The 12,200-nt window shown below is 40.1% G+C and overlaps 1 protein-coding gene across 3 annotated transcripts in view; it reads left to right on the top strand.

Annotated features, from left to right (window-relative positions):
* Window positions 1-11,735, top strand: part of NDRG2 (NDRG family member 2) — a 50,292-nt gene extending 38,557 nt beyond the window's left edge. For 2 of the 3 annotated variants that reach the window (XM_075276661.1, XM_075276660.1), the window contains exons 9-17: window positions 218-274; window positions 356-459; window positions 1,773-1,817; window positions 1,904-1,955; window positions 2,033-2,080; window positions 3,937-3,972; window positions 5,092-5,143; window positions 7,458-7,491; window positions 8,099-11,735. In XM_075276661.1, coding sequence (XP_075132762.1) covers window positions 218-274; window positions 356-459; window positions 1,773-1,817; window positions 1,904-1,955; window positions 2,033-2,080; window positions 3,937-3,972; window positions 5,092-5,143; window positions 7,458-7,491; window positions 8,099-8,270 — 600 coding nt within the window. In that variant the 3' untranslated portion in view covers window positions 8,271-11,735. The remainder of the gene's footprint in view (window positions 1-217; window positions 275-355; window positions 460-1,772; window positions 1,818-1,903; window positions 1,956-2,032; window positions 2,081-3,936; window positions 3,973-5,091; window positions 5,144-7,457; window positions 7,492-8,098) is intronic. The other variant, XM_075276662.1, reaches the window with a different exon arrangement.
* The last annotated feature ends 465 nt before the right edge of the window (window positions 11,736-12,200 follow it).

Here is a 12,200-nt window from a genome sequence, read left to right as displayed (position 1 = left end):
AATGAGTTACCCACGAGATGTAAGCGGAAAGTGTCTAAATGATGTATGTCAAAATAAACCAAATCTGTCACAGCGTATGAGCTACTGTGATTAAATTTGGCAGTAATAACTATCTGAAGCATGGACATGTATTTGTGAAAGGTTATGTGCACTTTTTAATCTATAGTTCAGTTTCTTTGCCTTCCCCACTTATACTTTGTGACTTTTTCTTCTCCAGCTTACAGGCCTCACTTCATCCATCCCAGAAATGATTCTGGCACACCTATTCAGCCCAGTAAGTTTGTACCTTGCAGATATTGTGATATTAGGAGTGAAGTGAATAAAATGCTTACTAGTGCTGGATCTGTTTGTACAGGAGGAGCTTTCTGGAAACTCAGATGTCGTGCGCCAGTATAAAAGCGCCATATTAAACTCTCCTATTATCAGCAACAACCACCTATACTGGAACAGCTACAACAGGTAAGCAACACATGGATGTCTCTGTATTTGGATTTCATCATGCGTGTAATTTATCTTGCTGTCATTTCGATACCCACTATGCGTCTACAGTAAGTTAAAGAGGACCTTTCACCAGCTCCTAGTCCAGCGCATAGTTGGAATTTTTTCTGAAACCCCCATTATTACAGAGCAGTTACTTATGGTACCTGATATGCTATTAAGGAGCGTTGTCAGACAGGAGCCAGTCAAGGGGAGTGACTCTGAGCAATGACATTGGTTGCCTATGATTGGAGCTCTGAATCACACCCTCCTGCTTGACACTACCCTATTGACATTACAGAGCTTAAACAGCACATTAGGCAACACAACGGTGCTTGTTGCTCAGGAATGGTAGAGGCTAGATGCTAGGTCACTTGATTGAAACCAGTACCCAGTTCGCTTTGCCTCCTCCTTCCTCTTTTGGTTTCACCACTGGTTACCTGTGCTATACGGATTAGCTTTACTATACGGCCAGCTCCCATAGCACAGGTACCTGTGAAAACTGGAGGGGGCCGGTGCTGGATCTGACATGTGACCCAGGGTCAAGACAAGCCCTGCAGCATCTGAAAACCCCTGGAGGGAGGAAGTAAGTAAGAAGACTCTCTGGTGAAACCCTTCCAATGTAGAAATAAATGCATACAGCCTTGGCATTCTGTGGTGATTTGACCTTTGCTTGTGCAAAAGAAAACATAACTGGCAACGTTTCAGCTGTGGATGTGAGTTAAAGGGTTTTGTAACCTGCTCTAGTTTCCTACTATCCACTTTTGCCGTCAGCATGTAGTGTCTGCACTAACATATTTTAACTTTTGTTGTCTAGAAATATCTGACTAACAAAGGAGTAAGCTGGTGTTTTGTAGATGTTCTGTTATGGGAAAAGATTACTGGAGTCTTTCTACTACTTGGAGGATTCAAGAAAACCAGTCCTCATTATCTTCTGTGTGCAAAATTATTTGTATTTAGAAGAAATAATATAGATTTACATAACATTTTTATGTAAATCATTTTATATGTAAGTGCTAAAATTGACCTAAAGGAGTTATCGTGGCTTTATAAAAATGTGCAAGAATCTTAACTACACAAGGGTGCGTTTTATGGTCTTTGTTTACGTTGACCACTCCAGCCATTGACAGCTTGCAGCAGTGGCTAGTGACTGGAGCAGACGTGTGTGTGTGTGTGTGTGTGTGTGTGTGTGTGTGTGTGTGACCAAACCTCCTTAAATGTAATGAAAATGATTCAGATCAATAATTAATGTTGATTCTTTTATGATAAAACTTTTACCATCTGCTTATTTGCAGTCGCCGAGATCTGAACCTGGAACGTGGAGGGGATGTCACTTTAAAGTGAGCAATATTAACTTGTACAGATGCATTCTTGTCTATACTAACTTAGCTAGCAGTATTCTGACATACCTGCTCCTGACTTGTAGGTGCACTGTGATGCTGGTAGTTGGAGATCAAGCCCCTCATGAGGACGCAGTGGTAAGGATGAATGCATTTGTTAGATGTTCAATTTCTTTTGTGGGTGAATCTGCCATGACACGTGTTGTGCATTACAGGTTGAATGCAACTCAAAACTGGATCCAACACAGACTTCATTCTTGAAGGTGAGTTAGAAGACAAGTTTCATACTCTGGTGCTGGTGACTTCACAAATGTAGTGTTGTAGACTGGTGTGTTACATGAGCTCTTATCCATCAGCTATGTAGCTTTCACTGTGCAATTTGAGGTTATTGTAAACCGCGAGCTAATGGATCCTCCACAAGTCGTGTTCCTGAAGGAAAATCAATTATTTTCTCATCTACTCTGGAAACTGGGACAACTGTCAATTCTATCTTACAAATGGTGAAGAAATGAAAATAGAATAAATACTAAAAGCTTTAGAGTACTGGACTGAGTTCTAGAAAAACTCACCATTATGGTATCAAAGCATTGTGGTTTAGTGTTAGTATATCAAGCCTGACACAACAGATTGTTGCAAAACTTTCTGCAACTCTCATGTTCATCTGAATAGAGTTAGTGGGGAGACTTAGTAAGGGGTTGTGTACAGTGGCGTAGCTATAAAGGTCACAACCAACGACCTCAAAGTCTTTCTGCCAACAGTGTCTCTTTTGATGTCTGGCAGTCTATGTAAGCACAGAGATTTGATACATAGACAATTAACTTTTTAATAGCAAAAGTAGCAGTAAACAGAATATAGATAAGGAAGGGAGGTTGTGGATGTAAATGCAGAAGGCTGTGAAAGGGAAACCATATTCTCATCCCATGTCTGTATGGAAGAGACTTTACTCCATCCCCAACATTACTGTTAGAGATGTACCTACTGAATATAAATATATTGGAATCGCTTCTCATTGGGTGGAATTGGTATCGCACATAAGGCCAGCTCAGCTCTATCAGCAGACCTGGCCGCATAGATGGTAGTTTTCCTGGCACCATATACAGTTCTAAAAAATAAAAAAAAAGTCTCCGCTGCCTAGTTTCCCCACCAACTTATATCCCTGCCTACATTAGATCATATTCTCTACCTTTCTAGCCCTCCCAGGGTTGTTGACACATGTGGGTTTTGTTTACCTCTGGTCACAGTACTTTCTTTCTCAAAACTAGTTTCCAAGGTTCTTTGCACCATCACGAAGAAACACCTCTTAGAATGGTCTCCTGTTCCCAACCATGATACTGCCCCTTGGGGATGTGCTCACTTTCCTCTATCCAGGTCTCATATGACTGCAGTGCTGGGAAAGCTAGCTGCAGCCAACACCCCAGCCCCCTACTCCAGTGAGATCACTGTGCTCTGCTCTAAGCCAGAAGGATATCTAGAGCAGACAACAGAGTGGCATGTCACCAGATCTGGGGAAATTCACTTCTGCCTGGTCACATTGCTGCTGTGGTGTGCTGGGCAACGAAGCCACACGGGGGTGGGGGAGGGAATTGGATTAGAAGAAAAAAAGATAAAGTTAGGCAGAGACTCATCGAAACTATTAACTGCATGTCTTTTAATAAGTAAGGTGTATTTATTTTCTGAAGTATCAAACTAATAGCAAACTAAACCTGTATGAGAACAATTAGTAATACGTGGGGGCTGGATTGTACGTAGAACCTGGGAGGGTGGCTAGAAACAGGTTGCGATTACTGTTGTGTTTGGAGCTTTTATGTTTCTAGTGTTAGGTACTTGGGCTGTTTGCACAATAGTTAAGGGTTCACAGATACACTTTCATGTTGTATAGGCTCCAAATGAGCGAACTCCTTCAGCTTTTATACTTGGTGAGCTTTGACAGCCTATATTTAGGTACTGTAGGTCTGGGGAGGCCCGATTGGCAGATGGCACTACTCATGCTGCCAACAAGAAACACAGAAGTAGAGTTTTTTATATGACTGGGAAGTTGTATGTTTAGATACTTGATGAAACACAGAAATGAATTAGACCTGAGGAGTTTTTTTTACTATAACTGTTTTGTTTTTTGTAGATGGCAGACTCTGGCGGGCAACCTCAGATAACACAGGTAAACTAAATCTTTTACTTCGTAATACTAAAGAAAGTGTAGCCATTCCCAATCTATTGTGGAAATTGGTGAATTGGTGCTGTATCCTTAAGATACATCGATATTAGATTGCTGAGGAAACAATTCTTGGTACAAAAAGTACAGCACATGCAAGCATGGCCCAACCAGCCTGAAACATGATGAAACATGGATAATAAAGGCGGATGTCACACTCAGATGTGCCAAACAGTGCGTTTTATTGAACACCACTTGTGTAAATGGTAGAGCAGAGTGAAAGTTTTTTTGGTCAGGTATCGACCTTCATCAGACTCTTATTTATATATGAAGTGAAGTTTCATCATGTATCACAGAAACCAAACTGGTAAATATAATGATCTCCAGCTCCGTGGACACCCAGGATGTAGGCCTGCAAAGTAGCCAAAAAAGGGAGGAGTAAAGGTCCAGTAATCAGGGTCCGGAGTGCAGAGAAGCAGGACGCCAGAGTTTGCAGTGGGCGCCGCTCTGTCCTGGCATCTGCCACTGCAAACCCTGGCGTCCTGCTTCTCTACACTCCAGACCCTGATTACTGGAGCCTTACTCCCCGCTTTTTTGGCTACTTTGCAGGCCTACATCCTGGGTGTCCAAGGAGCTGGAGATCATTATGTTTACCTGTTTGGTTTCTGTGATACTTGATGAAATTTCACTTCATATATAAATAAGAGTCTGATGAAGGTCGGTACCTGACCAAAAAAACTTTTACTCTGCTCAACCACTTACACAAGTGGTGTTCAATAAAACGCACTGTTTGGCACATCTGAGTGTGACGTCAGTCTTCATTATTCTGAGCAAGGATTGGGACCCTACGTCCACACTACACAGTTGACAACTGTATCCCTCCTCACTACATGATGAAACCTGGAGAGCCTAGTGTTGTGCCCACTTCTATCAGTTGATTGGCATAGGTACTGAAAGTTGGACCCTCACGAATCTACTATTGATGACCTGTCCTAAGAAAATTTCCTGTACCTTCTAGATTGAATATTCTTATTGAATTACTCAATGTCTGTGTGTTGTATGTATTGAATAGCTATCACAATAAACACTAAATGTTTGTTTGACTTTTCATTATTCGTTTTATAGCCTGGAAAACTTGCTGAGGCTTTCAAGTACTTTGTACAGGGAATGGGCTACAGTAAGTATTGTCTACAATTTGTTTTTTCATCTAAAGTAGGCTGAGCCTCACAGATGTCCTGCTAAAATGGTGGCTTTAGAATCAATTGTGGTGCACAGACTTAAGTACTAAGCTGTGCTGCAGGACAGATGTTGGCCTATTCCGGGTCCAGTTGAATTTCAATTACTGCTTGGCAGCAGTCTTCTGGCTGGAATATATGCATTTATATCATGACTATGTACAGCATAGATTCCTTGTCTCATACAGAAAACTGCAGCTTTCTTAGAAGAATGTAATTTGTATACATGTATGAAGACCATTATTGTCACTGGGTAACATTGTACTGACTCTCTATCTTCTCAACAAATGAACATGTATTACCTTAAGTTTTTTTCTGGCAGTACTTGTGTCATTAATAGAGATGAGCGAGTACTGTTCGGATCAGCCGATCCGAACAGCACGCTCCATAGAAATGAATGGATGCACCTGGTACTTCTGCTTTGACGGCGGCCGGCCGCTTAACCCCCCGCGTGCTGGCTACGTCCATTCATTTCTATGCGAGCGTGCTGTTCGGATCGGCTGATCCGAACAGTACTCGCTCATCTCTAGTCATTAATAATCTTTGTAATATTCTTTATGAACACGTTTTTGCTCCTTTCTGTGAAATCTTAATTTCTTTACTCTTTCCCTTGCTTCTGTATTGAAAGCTATACACTGCTTATTATTGTGTACAGAGTATGCAGGAAAAATGACTATTGTTTCTAGTGATGAATGAAAGAAGAGATTCTCATCGTTCATAAGACACCGCGGCATATAAGTATCCCAAACCTGACTGTTTCAACCAGTAATACCATTGTCAATAGTACAGGTAGAACTGCAATGAGAATCTTCTTCATATGACACCAGAAGCCAGTTTGTATGTTTTATAATGTCTGGGATATAACTGTTTGACGTGACCCTCCCCTATCCTCATTTTCTTTTCAATACACAAAAGCCCATACACTGTGAGGATCAAGGGAAAGTATAAAGACATTCAAAACTTCACAGAAAGGAGCCCAAATTTATTATCAAAGTATATTACAAAATATATTAATGACAAAAATATCATCAGAAAATCTAGAATATTTAGTTACTTTAATGCTAAATTTATTTTTTTAACTTGTCGGTAATAAATGTCAACTCTTCATTGTTTTGCTAGTGCTGGTATACAGGTATATTTGCACATGGCAGAGTTGTTGCTTAATCTTTTGCGACTTTCCCATTCATCTCAATGTGGCTTGCAGAAATTCTAGTGCTTGCCACCAAACCAAGTCTCTTCAGCCATATGAATGGGACTTCTTTTCAGTCGCTGAACCTTCCGCAACAATTCTGTGACATGTGAATTCACTCTTATGGTAACTCTGGTTTTTATTTGTACAAGCTAATATATTCCCTCAAATAAAATCTTTTAAAAAAAACATGGAATGACAGTCAAAATAAATTCCCATTACCCTTTTTTATCTGTTGACAAAGCCCAGACTACAGGTGTCTATAGCATTTCTGTGGAGTGAAGGCTACAGGCTGACAGGTGGCTACAAAGCCGATTTGCAATTCCTGAACATATACAGTATGCTCATTCATCTCCAAACTTTATATATGGATTATAGAAGTATAATAAAGCTGTGTAAGGCTTTACAGGCTTGTGAACGAGTTAATGAACAAGTAGAAAAGTGCTTGGTGACTTGTACACTTGCTGCCCCACTGTTAGTATAAACTTCCCAAAATGCTGATTTTTGCAGTTAAAGAAATGATCATTTGGAAGAGGGAAGCACTTCTACTGTTCATCATTTAATGGCTCTTGAAGACTCTTCCCAATCTTTTATTATCTCGGAAGTTAAATGTTAAAAGAAATTCTTATCTCTTAAGGCTCCTTATCACTATATGAAAAGTTCTAATCATACATGTGAACAACCTGCAATCCATAGTGTTCACACACACAGAAATACCCAATGCACGTAGTGGCTTAGTCTAGTTTCTTGCTTTGAAGCAGGTAATAAGTAAATAAATTACTCGGGTGTATTTAGTGCTACCCAACAACCAAGCAAGGATGCTCCCTGCCTAGTATTCACTTAAAAATACAAACTTTAGGACGGTCTAATAAAATGCCAAAACACTAAAGACAGATTTCTCATGTAAGCAAATCTAGTATAATTCCTCTGGAAGAGTGGGTGTTCCTATAATAACCTATATAAGGTTCCTATAGATGCCTGTTCCACTCAGTAGGCTGAAATTACAGGCCCAGTCCTTACTAATGTTCTCAGTAGTTTTCATTTGTCTTGCTATTTCTTCTCCCCAGTCCCCCACATTCTGGATAAGAGGCGCAGTATGGGGTGAAGTATCTTTGAAGAACCTATCAATCCCCCCCGTCCTCCTTCACTGCTCTTGGTCCTTGCACCCTTGTTGCCTCTTCTCACCCAGCTTTTGTCCAGGTGCTTGGGCATGAGACACTCACCTCACCTTTTGTATGCTTATATTGTACTTCTTGTGTGAGCTTACACCTTAATACGTAGCTACAATACCTTTTGTGTCAGATGAGCTAAACTTATTGAAGTTTCTTTTATGGACAATGGAGGAGTTCTTGTGTAGTGGCCGATGACCCTTTAACCTCTTCACCTGTTACCTGTAAGCATGGCTAGCATACTTTAGACCGCTGACCTGTAGTTTCCAAGATCCCACAGCTACACCACGTGTCGTTAGTTTTGTCACTGTGATGTCACTTATTTCTAAAAGTACTATATCTTACATTGTTTACGAGGACGGACTTTCAAAGACCACAGTATCAAGTACCCGGTTCATTTCTTCTACATTTTTAGTAGAATTGTGTCCACGGTTTTATGAGATGTGGTTAAGTGCTCTGGATAAACCTCAAGTGAAGATCCCAATGTCTACTGTACATTCCGTCTCTAATTGTGTGTTTTTTGTTTTTTCTCATTGCAGTGGCGTCCTCCTGCATGACTCGTCTGTCTCGCTCTCGCACCGCCTCTCTATCCAGCGAGGGGAATCGCTCACGCTCTCGTACCCTGTCACAGAGCAGCGAGTCGGGGGGAGGACCACCAGGAACATTCACGGAAGTGACCTGCTGAGAAGCCGTGATGCTGGGGACATGTGATCACCCCCACGCTGTCGGAGGGGAAGGCATTTTAGCAGAGCTAATTATGCTAATTAGAAAACTAAAAAAACAAAAAACAAACAAACCCAGACTTCACATGAGAGATAACAAGATGTCTGTACCTGTCTTTCTTTCTCTCCTCTCTCAAGATTTTTATTACCCTTTTTTCTGATCACTTTGCCTTTTTTTGTTTTATACTTACAGTTCATATATTTGTGTAAAAAAGATTTGCAGGGTTTGCTTAACTTGGAGTAGCGTACAGCTGAATAGACTAACCTGAGATCACAAGGGATATTTAGTTATCTAATGATTCTTTTTCTTCAGTGTATTCTGTAATCGTTTTTCTCTTTCCATTACCCTTCCTTATTTTGATGTCTACAAAGCCAGGCAGACTACAGAACCGTTCTTTACAGTTCCACCTCCATGTATCGCTAGGCCATTGTAATACCCTAACAAGCCCTCCCTGGCACATAATAAGTTATAATGTGGGGTAACCTCCTAACATTATGCCCAAGAGAAATTGAGGGGGGGAACTTGCAGGGAAAGTTCTCAAAGGTCCAACCACTGGAATACTTATCATTTTTGAGGTCACTGTAAAGATTGCAGCACAATGGAGAATCGCGCAAAATTCATGCTACTAAGAAGCTTAAAGCTGCTTTCTTTAGGTAAACTCTGCTTCCTTTCCATGCTTTACCTTGCTGTAGTAGTGTTTTAATGCCTTTTTTATACTTTGCCATAACTCTTCCCCCGCTGCCACTTGCTCAGGGTCGCTTCCGTGAGTCTTAGGGGGAGATTTTACAAGATTAGTATTTGCTTTTCAGTTGTAAAAACATGTAGATAAAGCACAGGTTAGATGCATTATGTTAGGTTTTTTTTTTGTTTATTAATGTGTAGAATGGTCGGGGACATGTATAGTTATAAGATTAAAAGTGTCATGTATTTCCATCTTTATTCAAAATGGCATCCTACCAGTAATGGCCCCATTGTAGATACATGCTGGTGATGTCACTATATATAATTATGCTTAGATGTAAGGTCAAGAAAACATAATTGTAATAGTTAGACTTGGATTGAGAATTACTACTAAGGACATTAATATTTAGCCAGTTTATCAGCTACTCTCTTCTGCACTATGCATTTAAATAACTTTATTGCATTAAAGGATACAATGGATTTTTATATATTAATATTCATAGAGTATGCCTTCATCATGACCATGAACAGCTCAGAATCACTAGTGCCAACTGCAAAGCAAGAAAACAATCAGTATTGTAATATGATTATTGTGCCAACCATACACAGCTTCACTACTTCGCCTTGAGTGTTTCACACGACAACTAATATGTATGTACACAGATATTAGGACAGAAACGTTATGTATATGCTTTCATTAAAGGGCAGAAGCTACTTTATCAACTATTTATACATTCAGCAGAAAATCCGCTTGTCTATGAATTTACGACTTTTAATGGGGGAATTGAGAAATCTTGCTTCTCTTACAGTTACTAAGAGTGGTGCGGAATTTTAACCATGCCTAGTGCTGAATGTCATAGCATATGTCTGTTTCATGTATCCATCATAGTAGTGTAGGCACTGTAAATGCGGGGTTCCCTACTTTTGGTGACTTTGCCTACAAAAATGAAGTCCCCAAGATTTTAAGCAGTGTATACAGTGAGTATGCCAGGTCTTGAAATGTCTGTCTTAAGCCAGTCTTACAAAGTAGATAACTCTCAGCAGATCAATAGACAATTTACTATTCATGGGATAGCCCAACTGCCCTCCACACTTGTACTTGGAGGGGAAAAAAAGCAGATTGGGCATGTATGATCTCAATATGCCAATCTTTTTTTTTTTTTTTTTGGCTTGGTAGCCAAACTGTGACAGATGTGTTCTGGCAGTCGATCATACTCTCTACCTATGGTATTAAACTTGTACACTGACCATTAATCTAGCGCATGGCTAGCTCAACCTGCCTCTTGAGATTCTATTACACTAGTTGTAGACAAGTGGCAATGTTGCAGAAACTGTTTTCGTGTTGCAGACTTTGCTGTGGGGTTATGAGCCAAAGCAAGGAATGGATTTAGCAGAAGTATGAATGCTCTGTTTCCCAATACTTTTCACGCTAATGTTGGCTTCGTATCAAAAAAAACCCCAGCAAAATCTGCAATAAAAATCACAGCTATTTGGTGGTACGTGGGGGTCTGGCTACTTTTTCACATGATCTGTTTTGAGGGCTAGGAAAAACGGATGTTGCACAGCCCAATGGATTTCCTTTTTTGATGTGTCATCCATTTTCTTTAAAAAAAATAAAAATAAAAAAAAAATTTTTTATTCGGATGGCCAACATCAGTAGAGAAAATAATACTGCACACAACTTTTATTTTTTTTTTTCTTGTTGACATTCATGGGGAAAAAAAAAACAAAAACTGATCTTTGAATAGGTCCGTTCACTATAAATTGTCCATGTGCTGGCCACTTCAACACACCACATGGAGAAAAAAAGGTTTGTGAAAGAGTCGTAAACATGACTTCACATAGATCTAGTGTTGGGATTAATGAATGCTGCTGTTGTGTTCCACCAGTAGTCTGACCCCCATGCATCTGTTAAATGGAAGACTTTCAGATTGAGGTACTGCCCTTAAGAGCAAATACACAATGTAGAAGAGTTAGGGCTAGTTCACACGTGGGCAAAGGGGAGGTTTTTGACAGCGGAATTCGCTTCAAAAACCTCTCCTTTAACATGGTGGTCTATGTAGACCACTAGCTTTTTTTTTTCCTCCTAGCGTTTTCCGCCTGAAGAAGCGACATGACCTTTCTTCAGGCGGAAAACGCCTGAAGAATTGCATAGAAGTGAATGGGAGGCGAAAACCGCGCGGTAAAAAACCGCGCGGTTTTTTGCAAAAAACCGCGCGGTTTTCGCCTGCAGTTTCTATAGCACATATAGGAAAAAAAAACCCTAGCGAAAACCGCGTCAAAAACCGCGTGGAATGCAAAAAACAGCGTCAAAAAAACTCCCCGAGGTTTTTTACCTCGCACAAATAAGCTAGGCGGTTTTCACGTGTGAACTGACCCTTAACCTGAACTTCTGCAATGGGTGAAACTGTGGCAGTGCGATATCTTAATAAACATTTTTCAATGACTTTGAGTTTTGTTTTTTGGTTGTCTTTTGTGATAAGATATCTTGCTCTAGCAGATTAATCCGTTACAGAAGTTTGGGTTAGCTCTGCTACATCTGAATATAGGGTTGATATTTTGTGACTACTGACCCTACAGTAAGGTTTTTCCATCTCAGAGAGTTAGCTTCTTCAGGTTTGTATAGAGAATGGCACTACATCACGTTTCAGTTTGGCTGTTCTGAAGGGTTGATGTATAGAAGGGGGCATTCTGTATAGGATTCATTTTGTTGTACTCATATTTTTCTGTTAGGTTTTTTTCCTCACACTGTAAAATAAAATATTAAAGAAATTCTTTGTGTTGTCATTTCTAAAAATCAGAAATATTTTATTTTTAACATTTATTTGGCTTATAAATACAATGTGTAGAAACCATTTCACCTTTTTGATGGGGAAATTCCCATTGAATTTTTAGCTTCTTTTGTACTATACATGGGTAGACAGCTTTGTTTTGGCCAAAAAGGAATGATCTCTTTCGGTGAGTTCTCACACACAGCAACCTCGACCATAAGGAAATAAAATGAATTCAGATTGGTCATTTCTCAATGCCAGTTGCAGAGTGTGACAGGTTGGTGTCATCGTGTGGGCCCTTTTGAGAAAATAGCCAATTGCCACAATATTTAAAAAAAAAAAAAAAAAATAGTGCAATACGGTGGCTCAATGGTTAGCACTGCAGCCTTGCGCTGGAGTCCTGGGTTCGAATCCTGCCAGGAACAACATCTAAGGAGTTTGTATGTTCTCCCCGTATTTGCGTGGA

Source organism: Leptodactylus fuscus, chromosome 1 (genome assembly GCF_031893055.1).
Source record: "Leptodactylus fuscus isolate aLepFus1 chromosome 1, aLepFus1.hap2, whole genome shotgun sequence".
In the NCBI taxonomy this organism is placed as follows: Eukaryota; Metazoa; Chordata; class Amphibia; order Anura; family Leptodactylidae; genus Leptodactylus; species Leptodactylus fuscus.
The sequence above is the reverse complement of the archived record's forward strand: the minus strand, read 5'-3'. Positions and strand labels throughout refer to the sequence as shown.